General features: G+C 32.4%; 1 protein-coding gene across 1 annotated transcript in view; it reads left to right on the top strand.

Annotated features, from left to right (window-relative positions):
- The window catches only part of CFAP47 (cilia and flagella associated protein 47), a gene marked incomplete at its 3' end in the record, with an annotated part of 348,750 nt that overhangs the window by 67,609 nt on the left and 268,025 nt on the right, over positions 1-13,116 (top strand). The window contains exon 18 of the mRNA XM_039855224.1: positions 10,839-10,980. Within this exon, the coding sequence (XP_039711158.1) occupies positions 10,839-10,980 (142 nt within the window). The remainder of the gene's footprint in view (positions 1-10,838; positions 10,981-13,116) is intronic.

The following is a 13,116-nucleotide window of genomic DNA, read 5'->3' as shown; positions in this document are numbered from 1 at the left end:
TGTAGATGTAAATAGCCAGTGGGAGCTCTCCTGGTTGACCTCTGTAGCAGGAAAATGAACAATCAGCAATAGTGGCTTGATTTATTTCCAGTTATAACCCTTCCTTCCCTGCAGCAAGTTTGGGTACCATCAAAAGTGCTGGTAGACAATTGCAGTTGTATTTGGTATCATGCTTGGACTGGTTGCTACTCAACCCCTTACTTTCCTTGTGGGCCACTCGCATGTCTTTTGGGCCAGTGTGTAGCATTGTGCTTCCCTATATGGTAGCCACTGGCCGTATGTGGATATCTAAGTTAAATCTTAAATTATTTAAAATTAAATATAATTAAAAATGTATTTTCCCAGTCAAAATAACCACATTTCAAGTTCTCAATATCTACACATGGCTATTAGAAAGTGCAGAACATTTCCATCATCACAGAAAGTTGTATTTGACAGCTCTGGTATAGATCTTCCCCTATTTTTACGCTCTCTACAGCTCTCATCTCTGCTGCTCTATATTTTCACTAAAGCTCTTGAAAATGAGAGAGAATTATTCATTCTTTTCTGTTTTTCACCAACCTTTGTGTGCCTTTTCATGATATGAAACCTTTGGGTAAACATTTCACAGTGGTTATTCTGGATTTATAATCATTCTTACAGGAAGCTAGGAAAGATCCTTCAAGGATTAAAATAGAGGGCATTTAAATGTTGCCTGCCCCTTTTCTAGTTATAAGCATTTTTGTCTACCAACATCGGCCAGAAGACTGAATTCTTTTCTTCATCAGAATATTATTTTTCAACTTGAGGTATTCCTCTGTTTGAATGACAGCATCTAGGAAAGCACTTAGAATGGCACATATCACAAAACTTTCAGTATTTATTCTTTATTGGAAACCTCAGTTGTTTCACAGTGATAGAACTCATCTTTTTTTCTATGTGTCATGGAGTTTCTGTGTAAAAGATGTATTATATTCTTAGTTTTGTTGAGGGGATAACGCTTACATGGGTGAATAAATCATGGAACCCCTCAATTTTGCATTCTGAGTAATTACAGAGCTACCTTGGATTAAAACACATTTTATGTTAACTGTAAAGATGTGAGTTAAGAGAAGACAAGTCCCATATGACTTCCCACATACATACAATTGGCAGTTAGAGAAGGCAGGGATTGACTCAGCTCTGTGAATTTACCACTCAGTATTTTAGAAAATATATATTTTCTAAATATATATAGTTAGAAAATATATATTTTCTAAAATAAACAATTAAAGGCTGAGATTACCAACATCATCATCATCAACAACAACTTCACATATTCTTGGATGAATCCCACAGTCATGCTCTGTGTTAAAACTCTCCCATTACTCCAATCTTCCACTCCTATCATCACTGACTTTAGGACCCAGCAACGGAACCAATGAAAGTCAAGACTTAATACCCAGAGACTGTCAGGAGTTAATCCATCATGACCACTCTTTACCTCAGTCATCCCCAAAGTGGAACCCTCTATAAATAAGTTCTCATCTCTACTAGCTCTGAGCTCCCTCACACCTGGCTTTCTTTCCTTTCCTCTTTGTCCTCTAGGATCCCTAAACTTATATAAGTCCTTGCTTCTTTTTAGGGCTTCTTTTCCCTTTGTGGTTTCTCTAAGGCACTGTATCTTTTATCCTCTGTGGATCTGGAGCGTGGCTCTAGAGGTGATACTTTCTGGAAGCTCTGCTCCCTGGGTTGATTTTTCTAGATGGTCTTTACTTGTTAAAAAATTGCTGCTTCTTTGAACTTTGTAGTAAGCGAGTTTACCACTTACCCTTACTCAGAGTAATAATATCTGGACATTGCTACCAGCCAGGCTCATTGTGTATTCTGCACCCTACTTCTCTCATTTTTTGACTGCAGTATCTATATGGGGGTCCATCCAGAACCTTGGCCTCTCAGTTCTATGTCTTCATGTTTCCATTGACCTCCTCCTCCATTACCCTCAGCTTCTTCCATTGGGAACCCATCTTTATCCATCCAGTCTGAGGAGGATGATGGCTTGGGAAACATACTTTTAGGTATTATTTGACTTTAAAACATGAGTCCATATTATTTTTAAAAATTTGAAGACTAAGATAGTAGCCTAAAAATAATATAAATACTATAAAAAATACATATAATAGAAAGTATAGGTTTATATTTATACTGAAAGTAAGAAAAACAAAGACAGACCAGAAGAGGAAAAATAGAAATGAGACAAAATATAGCTACTCGCTGATGAATAATAATGAGAAATTCCAGGGGAAATAAAATCAAGCAAAGTTTTGTTTTGTTTCGTTTTAAAGACTGAAAGATGAAAGCAGGTAGCATATGTACATGAAATATATCTTTATTTAATTTACTCCCTGACATCTGTGTGCTGGTATCACTGCTGAAATAGATTATCATGGGAATGAGTTGCTTGCTCTGATTTGTTAAAATAAATGAAACATCCATGAAAATAAAACATGCTATGATATTTTTATGCTTCTATAATTCTGTTATGAGAACAGACTATTTACCAAAAAAATCTGTGACAGGAGATGGAATTGGCAGTCGTGTGGCCAGTGTCTTAATCTGTTTGGGCTGCTGTAACAAAATACCACAGAATGGATAGTTTATAAACAACAGAAGTTTATCTCTCAGAGTTCTGGAGGCTAAACTGAAAGTCCAGAATCATAGTGCCAGCATGGTAGGATGAGGACCCTTTTCTGGGTCACAGACTTCTTGCTGTGTCCTCATCGTATAAGAGGCCAGGGAGAGTCTCTTTTATAAGGCACTAATCCCATTCATGTGGGCTCTACACTCATGGCTTAAGCACCTTCCAAAGGTCCCACCTCCTAATACTAGCATCTATGGGGATTAGAATTTTGACATATGAATTTTGGGGTGGGAGGGGACACTTTCAGACCATGGCAGCCAGCTAATGTTAAATAAAACAAAATTAAAGCCCAAGTGTTTTTTTCTGGTAGGGTAATACGAGATAAGTATATACTCCTTTTATTATTTAGCTCTTTATTTAAATCTTTTCAGATTGTCAGCGTGGGCTTTATGAGTATAACACAGCACTAGGTATATGTACCTCTGAAACCATCTATTCTTATTGTGATGATCTTCAAAACTCAGATATATCAGTGGTTCTATTATTCTCCTTTCTTACATATTTAAAACATTTGCCATTCTTGCCTGTTTTCCTCCTCCTCACTCCTACAAACTTATCAAGAAATCATAGAGCAACAGTTGCTAGACTGGTATTTTAAAAATTATTTTAAACATAAAGAATGCTAGATTTTAATTTAAAAAATAGTTAAAAAATGAGTCTTTAGAAAAAATGAATTTTGATCATTTTCATATTTTATAATTAAGTTGAAATACAGTAATAATGTTTACATATATAAATATTTTAGCACTGACATTACTTCAGTTGTATTTTCAATTATTTTATATGTTTTTGTTTTTTGTAATTTTAAATTTCTAATAAATTGCAAAATTTTTTAAATTTATAATCTCAAAACTAGATATTTGGGGCTGGAACCACTTCTAAATCCTACACACACACCCTCCCCCTGGTTCTTCAATTTTTAATTGATGAGTTCAGGGTGAGGGAGGAAATTACCAGTTAGAATTGAAAGGTTTAAGCCTTTCAATTTTCAAGTGAGCTATTTATCTTTCATAGGCATCCATCTAAAGACAGGAGAATATTAGGTAGAAAGAATAGTTAAGCTGTTTAGTTTTAGTAAATAGAATAATCTCATATGTGACCTAATATAATATAGTCTCTCAATCATTTTGCAAAAATAGACTTATTTTTTTATTTCTATAGAACCTTGAGATCATCAAATGGTGGGCGCCTGAGGAATTTCTGGAAACCTCTGAATGACTTCATTTATTTTTTAAAAAATAATTTATTGAGGAAAAATTTATATAATATAAAATTAACCATTTCAAAGTAAACAGTTCAGTGATGGTTAGTGCCTTTACAATATGGTATAACCACCCGCTCTATCTCTTTTCAAAACATTTCCATCACTCCAAAGTAAAACCCTTTACCCATTAAGCAGTTTTCCCCCATCCTTCTTTCTATCAGCCACTAGCAACCACTGATCTGCATTTATTTTCTATGGATCTATCTATTCTGGATATTTCATATAAAAGGAATTATACAATGTGTGACCATTTGTGTCTGGATTCTTTCACTTAACACAATGTTTTAGATTTTCCTTTTTTAATGGTAAAACAAAACATGTAACATAAAATTTGCATCTTAACCATTTTAAGTGTACAGTTCAGTACTGTTAAGTTATATTCACGTTTTTGTGAAACAAATCTAACTTTTCCATCTTGCAAATCTGGTACTCTGTATACATTAAAAAACAACTCCTCTTTCCCTCTTCCCCCCAGACCCTGACAACCACCATTCTACTTTGTTTCTATAAAACTGACTATTTTAGGTACCTCATTTAAGTGGAATCATATACTACTTGTCTTTTTGTGACTGGATTATTTCACTTATCATAATCTCCTTGAGGATCATTCATGTTGTATCATGGGACAGGATTTTCCTCATTCTTAAGGCTGAATAATATTTATACTGCATTTTATTTATTCAGTTCATCAGTCAATGGACATTTCCTTTGCTTCTACCTCTTGGCTATTTTCAATAGTGCTATTATAAAGATAGGTATGCAAATATCTCTTCGAGATCCTCTTTTTAAATCTTTTTGGATATATACCTAGAAGTAGGATTGCTGGATCAAATGGCAGCTCTAGTTTTTAGCTATTTGAGGGACCTCTATCTGTTTTCCATAGTTGTAGCACCATTTTACTATCCTACCAATAGTACACAAGGGTCCCAGTTCTCCACATTCTCACCAATGCATTATTTTTATTATTATTATTTTTATTGTAGTCATGGTCATGGGTGTGGGGTTATATTTTATTGCAGTTTTGATTTGCATTTCTCTGATGTTGAGTATTTTCTCACATGCTTGTTGGCCATTTGTATATTATCTTTGAGGAAATACCCATTCAAGTCCTTTTTTAAAATTGGGTGATGAATTTTTGTTGTTGAGTTGTAGGAGTTCTTTATATTCTGGGTATTAACCCCTTATCACATATGACTTGCAAATATTTTCTCCCATTTCATCAGTTGCCTTTGCACTCTTGATTGTTTCCTTTGATGCACAAATATTTTTGTGTTTGATGTAGTTCCATTAGTCTATTTTTACTTTTGTTGCCTGTGCTTTTAGTATCATATTCAAGAAATCATTGCTAAGTCCAGTGTAATGAAGTTTGCCCTTCTAAGTTTTCTTTCAGGAGTTTTATAATTTTAGGTCTTGCATTTAGGTTTTTAACTCATTTTGATTTAATTTTAGTATATGGTATAAGATAAGGGTCCAAGTTTTTTCTCCATTGAAATGTCCTGGTGCCCTTGTAAAAAATTAATTGGCCGTAGATATATGGGCTTATTTCTAGATTCTCAATTTTATTCCATTTGTCTACATGTTTATTGTTATGCCAGTATGACACTGTTTTGATTACTGAGGCTTTATAGTAAGTTTCGAATCCAGAAATGTGAGTCCTCCAAGTTTATTCTTATTTTTCCAGATTGTTTTGGCTAATTGGGGCCTTAGCTTTACTTAGGAATTTAACAATTGGCCTTTTCATTTTTACAAAAATGGTCATTGGAATTTTAATAATGATCACAATGAATTAGAGTAGTACTGACTTCTAAACAATATTAAGTCTATCAATGAATATGGGATGACTTTCCATTCATGTAGAAATTCTTTAGCTTCTTTCAACAATGTAGTGTGATTTTCAGTGTACAAGTTTGTCGCCAATTTGGATAATTTTTTTCTAGGAATTTTATTCTTTTGGATCTTATGATAAATGAAATTGTTTACTTATTTTATTTTTCAGAGAGTTCATTGCTAGTATGCAGAAACACAATGGATTTTTATTTATTGAACTTGTACTTTGCAACTTTGCTGAAATCATTTTTTAGGTCTGTCAACTTTATTGTGGATTATTTATGATTTTCTTTATATAGGATTATTTCATCTGCCAATACATATAGTTTTAATCCTTCCATTCCAATCTGAATGCCTTGTATCCTCCCCTTCACTTCCCTTTTTTTCTAATTGCTCTGGCTAGAATTTACAGTACAATATTGAATAACATTGGTGAAAGTGGATATCCTTGTATTGTCCCTTATCTTAGGGAAAAAACTTTTCGTATTTCACCATAAAATATTAGGTTTTTCATAAGTGCTCTTTAGCATGATGAGGAAGTTCTCTTCTATTTCTAATTTTCTGAGTGCTTTAATCATAAAAGACTTTTGGATTTTGTCAAGTGTTTTTTTTTTTTTTTTTCTCTATCAATTGCCATGACCAAGTGTGTATGGGTCCCTCCTCACTTCATTCAATTAATGTGGAGTATTTCATTGATTGATTTTTGTATATTGAACTACCTTTGCAATCTTATATAAGCATTATATACACCTTGACCAAGTGGGAGTAAATCCCACTTGGTCAAGGTGTATATAATGCTTATAATATGCTCTTAGATTTCGGTTACTAGTATTTCCAAAGGACTGTATCATCTATATTCATAAGGGACGTTGGTCTGTAATTTTGTTTTCTGTGGTGCCTTCATTTGTCCTTGATATCTGGGGACTGTTGACCTCAAAGAATGAGTCAGAAAATTTTTCCTCCTCTTCTATTTTTTTTTTTTGGAAGAGTTTGAGAAATATCGGTGTTAATTTTTTAAATGTTTGGTAGAATTTACCAGTGAAGCCATCTATCTGGTCCAGAAATTTTCTCTGCTGGGGAGTCTTATTGAATCATTCTACAATTCTACAGGTCTGTTCATATTTTCTGTTTCTTCTTGAGTCAGTTTTGGTAATTTTTGTTTTTCTGTGAATCTGTCAATATCATCTAGATTATTTTCTGTATTGGTATATAATTGTTGATAAAATTCCCCTTGAATACCTTTTTTTGTAAGGTTGATAGTAAAGTTCACACTCATTTTTTATTTTAGTTATTTATGTCATATATTTTTTTATTTTTCTGTCTGGCTTAAAGTTTTGTTGAATTTTTCATTGATTTTTATTCTATCTGTAGATAGTCTTATTTTAAAAATATATCATTTTATGTTTTCCTTTTCCCTTTTTTCTTGTTTCCTTTAGCTCCGTGAGCATATTTAAGACAGTGGATTTAAAATCTTTTTCTAATAAGTCTTCCAGGATGCTTTCTGTCATTTTTTTTTCTTTTAATGGGCCATGCTTTTTTGTTTCTTTGTGTATACATTGTGATTTTGTTGTTGAAAACTGGATATTTAAATATTATAATATAGTAAATGGAAATAAGATTTTATCTGCCTTTCTTAGGATTTATTGTCCTTGAGTGTTGAAGGCTGCAGTCATCCTTTTCTTTAGAGACTTTAACAAATTATTGTTTGCAAAGAATGTGTTCTTTGCTGTGTGTTGTCACTGAAGTCTCTGTTCCTTTAACTTGTATTCAGCTAATGTTTTGATAAAGATTTCCTTATGGATTGGCTCTGTGCCAGTGCACTTATTTAGCAGTTAGCCAGGCCATTTATAATTGTTTTTGCCTCAACTTCCTGATTGCACTTAGCCGAGCGAACAGAAAAAAGTGATATCTTAGAGTCTTCAAATTTTTTCTGAGCATGTACCCTGTCCTGCACATGCTTGTGGCTTTCTAAATTCTCCAGTGCATGGGTGCTTTTGAATGTCCTAATTTTCCAAAGAAATGCTTTCCCCAGCTTTTTCTTTACAAGCTTTAGGCTGCTCTCGCATGTCTCCACCATAATCTTTTGTCCTATGTGGCTGCAAATTTTTTTTGTCTGGAAATACTTTTGAGCAAAGTCTACTGCTTTTCTGATCTGAGCGAGTTTGAAGTCGGGCAAAACCAAGACAGGCATCTTGCGTCAGTCCTTCAGGTAGCCCCAGACAGGTAAAAATAGACGAGTACAATGATTTGTGAATAAGGTCTGCTCTGCTCTATCCAAAACCAGATACCAGGGTCTGACATTGGGACACAGGCAGCCATCTTCAAGATTGCCACTGAGTCAGGAAGGGAGAGGCACAAGGGCAAGTAAAAGTGCCATAAAGCTTTCCTGCTGTTTTAAAGTTGTCTTTTTCTTGATTCAGTATTCACTTAGTTGCTGTAAACCATTCACCATTTTCCAGAGTTCTAAAGAAAGTTGATCCTGACAGCTTTTGCTTGTTTTTCAGTGTTTGTGTGGAGGGATTGGACATTTGAAGCTGGCTGTCCACCATTTGGCTGATATTACCCTTTCCTTTCATTTTGGTGTGGGCCATAAACATCAAAATGGGCTCTTTTTCTTTTCTTTGATGCCAACTGTGTTTTTATCAAGGCTAGACTACAGAGTATTCATTTAAAAATGAAGGCTAACACTATATAATTGCCACAATGTTATGAAGCTCTAGTATTCATTTCTGTGATTCATTTGAGTAACTGCATATATTGCTAGTCTGTTTTAGAGTTTGAATCCAGATGTGTAAAAATCGGAGCTAAGGAATTAGCTTTAACTTCATTTATTTTTAAAATGTGATGCAGTAAAATTCTCTTTGTTATATAAATATTACTAAATTATACAGTTTTATAGCAAATATGAAAATCAGTATAGAGAGCAGTTCCATTACCTTCCCTAAATTTTTCTTGTGCCTGTTTGTAGTCAGCCTCTCCCTCACTTCCAGTTCATGGCAAACTCTGATCTCATTTTGTTTGTTTAATTTTGCTTTTTCATTTATATAAACGGAATGATAAGGTATGTTGCCTTTTTAGTCTGGCATCTCTTACGAAGAATAATGAATTTGAAATCCATTCATATTATGTGTAACAGTAGTTCATTCCATTTTATTGTTAAAAAAGTATCCTATTATTTGGATTTACCAAAATTTGTTATCCATTTACTATTTGGAGGAAATTAGGCTTGTTTTTGGGTTTTGGCAATTATGAATAAGGCCACAATTAACATTTACATGCAGATTTTTGTATGAATAAGTTTTCATTTCTCTTTGGTAAACACCTAAGGTTGGACGTTTTGGGCCTTATGTTAAGTATTTAATTTTCTAAGAAACTGGAAAACTGTTTTCCAAAATGACTAGAGACCTTTACATTCTATCAGCAATACATAAATGTATTAGGTGCTCATATCTTTTCAGTACCTGGTAATGTCATTTAATTAGTGGACCTTTGGTCCTGTCCATGGAAACATTTGGTCCATAGTTCAAATAAATCTCATTCTGCTGCAAGATTTCAACCCTGACCCACCTACCTAACCCCATGTGCTAATCAGCTAGGCTACTGAGGCAATTGACAGTACAGCCGCAATATAATTATTGAACTAATAAAACATGATAGTATTTTTTATGTATTAATCCTGTAAACCAAACATAGAAATAAACATTATGGGCTATTTGAACCCAGGGACATTTTCTAAGCATGGATGTTTTAGACAGTACCAAATTTCAAAGACCTTTTGTCATGTACTAAATGTCTCGATGGATGTATGAACAGAACCAGATGTCCTACAGTGTGTCCTTTTTGTTTAGGCCATTGTGGTAGGTGTCAAGTGTTAACTCTTTTCATTTAATTTACATTTCCTTAATGTCTAATGATGTTGAACATATTTTCATGTGATAATATGTCATTTTTTTTGCCAGAAATGTGTGTCTGGCTTGCAATTTTATTTGCTAACATTATCTTTAACAGATGTTTTTAATTTTGATAAGACAATTTAATCATTTTTTAAAAATAGTTCTTTTGATATTGCAAAGAAATCTGCCTAACCAGGGATCACAAAGATTTTTTCTTCTATATTTTCTTCTACAAAGTTTATATATTTCGATTTTATATTTATGTCTTTGGTTCATTTTGAATTAATAACATTATTTTTAGATTTATTTTATGTATTTTTATTTTTAAGAATTATTTTTGGACTCATGAAAAATAAACCAAGTCTCATTTTGAAAAATGTACTTTCAATGTCACAAAATAATTTTCTTTTTGAAACTCTTTTTCTAAATGGCTGTTTTACTAAATCTATAGTATTTCATTAGCTCTCCAGAACTTATTCATTTTGCATAACTGAAGCTTTGTACTCCTTCACCAACATCTCTCCACCTTCCCCTTCCTGAAGCCCCTCGTAACCACCTTTTTACTCTCTGCTTCTACGAGTTTGACTATTTTAGATTCCACATATAAGTGAAATCATACATTGTCTTTCTGTGTCTGGTGTATTTCACTTAGCATAATGTTCTTCAGGTCCATCCATGTTATTGCAAATAGAAGGTTCTCTTATTTTTAAAGCTGAACAATATTCCACTGCATGGAATACATGGAATATTCCACTGCATATACCACATTTTCATTATCCATTCATCCTTTGATGGACATTTAGGTTATTTCCATAGCTTTACTGCTGTGAATAATGCTGTAATGAACATAGGAGTGCAGGTATCTCTTCAAGATCCTGATTTCCATTCCTTAGGATGAATACCTAGAAGTAAGTTTGCTGGGTAATATGGTAGTTCTGGTAACAATACTATACTTTATATTTGACATTTGCTAAGAAGGTATATCCTAAGTGTTCTCATCACACACACACACACAATAAATAAGGGGACTGTTAGGTAATAGATATGTTAATTAGTTTGATAGTGCTGTTATTTCATTATGTATATATATCAAGTCATCAGGTTTTGTATACGTTACATATTTACAATAAAACTAGTATTTCAAATTTCTTACAGCAGAAATAGTCATAGGTGTAATGTACTTTTTATCTGTCAGGTGGCAGCATACGAATTTAGCTTTCAAGTTCGAATTAATTTCTTTGAGGCTTCAGAACTTTACACTCAACGTCATTTGTCGAAATCTGCTGTGACTCCAAAGGCAACACCACTTATTCGACCATGTTATGTTCAAGCTACTGGTACGTAATATGAAACATTCAGTTGATGTGTAGAAACCAAATGTTCAACTTCAGCAGCTGAAAGTTTAAAAATCAGAATATATTTTTTTTAAAAAAAGAAATATTAGAAAGTAAAATTATGATATGATTCCTGTGTGTTTCATTTAAATTGAGTCTGTGGGATTGCATTTTGATTAATAGCATGGATATAACCTCAGGTGAGTGATCATTGCTTAAAAAATAAGATATAATTTTTTAAAAAAGATTAGTACTTTATTGTGTGGGCAGTTTTTAAATGATTAAATTAAATTTTAAATTACTAAAACAAAATACATTGGATAGAAAATGAAAGGATGGAAATTTATTTTAGAAAATATATTTTTCCAAAGTGCCAAAGGACTAAATATATATAAAGAAAGATAAATATATTAAAACTTAGAAATATTTGTTGAGTATTTACTCATTTTCTCCAAATATTCACATATAAATCTGATGCATTCAGCAAGCCATACTTTTGAAAAGCTTTGGCTTTGTAGTTTATAATATATGCTTAATTTTTCATAAAAATTAACTCTAGCCTATATTATACTGTATTTTGTTTTTGTAGTTCTGACATTGAGTTGTCAATAATAAAATAGTGATCAGTTAATAATTACACTTGGCGCCTAGTAATAGAAGCCTCATTAAGGTAGCAAATACAATATAGAAATTTATTTCACTCCTATTTAAAATACAGAATTAAGAATTCCACAGCTGGTAGAGAGGCTCCATGAAGTTAAAGTTTTCTCCCTTGTTTTAAGATATCCTTTTAGAGAAACAAAGGGTAAATTACTTTTGTGAAAAATAAAATAAAATTGTACTTATTTAGAAATTAAAAAATAATATATCATTATTAAGGAAAATTGCAAAATTTAGAAATACATAAACTATCATCTGCAGTGTGCATATTTAGAACATACTATTATTAATATGTTGGTATTTTACTCTTGTTCTGTACTTGGCTTTTATTAGCTTCTTTTTTAACATAGTTGCGATCTTACTGTTTATGTTAAGTTGAAATCTGTTCACTCTTAATATAAACTTTTACTTGGATGTTATAGACCCTTATTAATTATATAAGTTAACACTGATAACTATTATAGAATATTTCATCCAGTAGGTGTCTCTTATAGGTTACTTAAGCATAATCAGAAGCATTTAAGTTCTTTCCTTCTTTTTATTTTCTTGTTAATATAACTATTGTAGTAGTGAACATTTTTGTGTATAATACTTTCTCCTTATTTATATTTTTCCTTTTTCTATTTAATGAAATTTGTTGGGCTAATATTGGTTAATAACAGTATATGTTTCAAATGTACAGTTCTATAATACATCATCTGTATATTGCATTGTGTGTTCACCACCCAAAGTTTAGTATTCTTCTGTCACCATATATTTGACCCCCTTTACTCTCTTCATCCTCCCCCTACACTCCTTCCCCTCTTGTAACCACCATACTGTTGTCTGTGTCTATGAGTTTGTTTGTCTTGTTTGTTACTTTCTATTTTATATTCCACATATGAGTGAAATGATATGGTTCTTGTCCTTATCTCTGAATCGACTGCACTCCTTCTAAAGTATATACATATTAAAGCTATTGAAGCATTTTGCAAAAGGGCTTTTGAAAAGAGTTGTGCTTTTTTACCCCTTTTTCATTGTAAACTCTAACCAGCATTGAATTAAAGAAATTAGATATTTTTCTATGTGATTTAAAGTACATATTTCAATTTTCATTTTTTCAATTGCTTATGGATTGAAATTTCTACCTATGCTATTAATTATATATTTCTTATATAAATTATCTTTTCATGAACTTTTCCTTTATCACCAAGGTTTTGTATTTGTCTGGCAGATGTCAGTGATCTTTTTACAGTAGAGCCCCCTTAACCACGAACGATAAGTTCCAAGACACCTAGTAGACCCTTGAAACCATGGATAATGCCAAACCTTATATATCTGACATTTTTTTTTCTGGATATACATACCTGTCATAAAGCTTCATTTATAAATTAGGCACAGTAAGAGATAATAATAACTAATAATGAAATAAAACAATTATAACAATATAATGTAATAAAAGTTATATGAATGTGACATTATTAAATAAGGGTTACTTGA

This window comes from Pteropus medius, unplaced genomic scaffold (assembly GCF_902729225.1).
Source record: "Pteropus medius unplaced genomic scaffold, Ma_sr-lr_union100, whole genome shotgun sequence".
Taxonomy (NCBI): domain Eukaryota; kingdom Metazoa; phylum Chordata; class Mammalia; order Chiroptera; family Pteropodidae; genus Pteropus; species Pteropus medius.
Note: the sequence above shows the minus strand (reverse complement) of the source record. Positions and strands in the feature narration are given on the sequence as shown.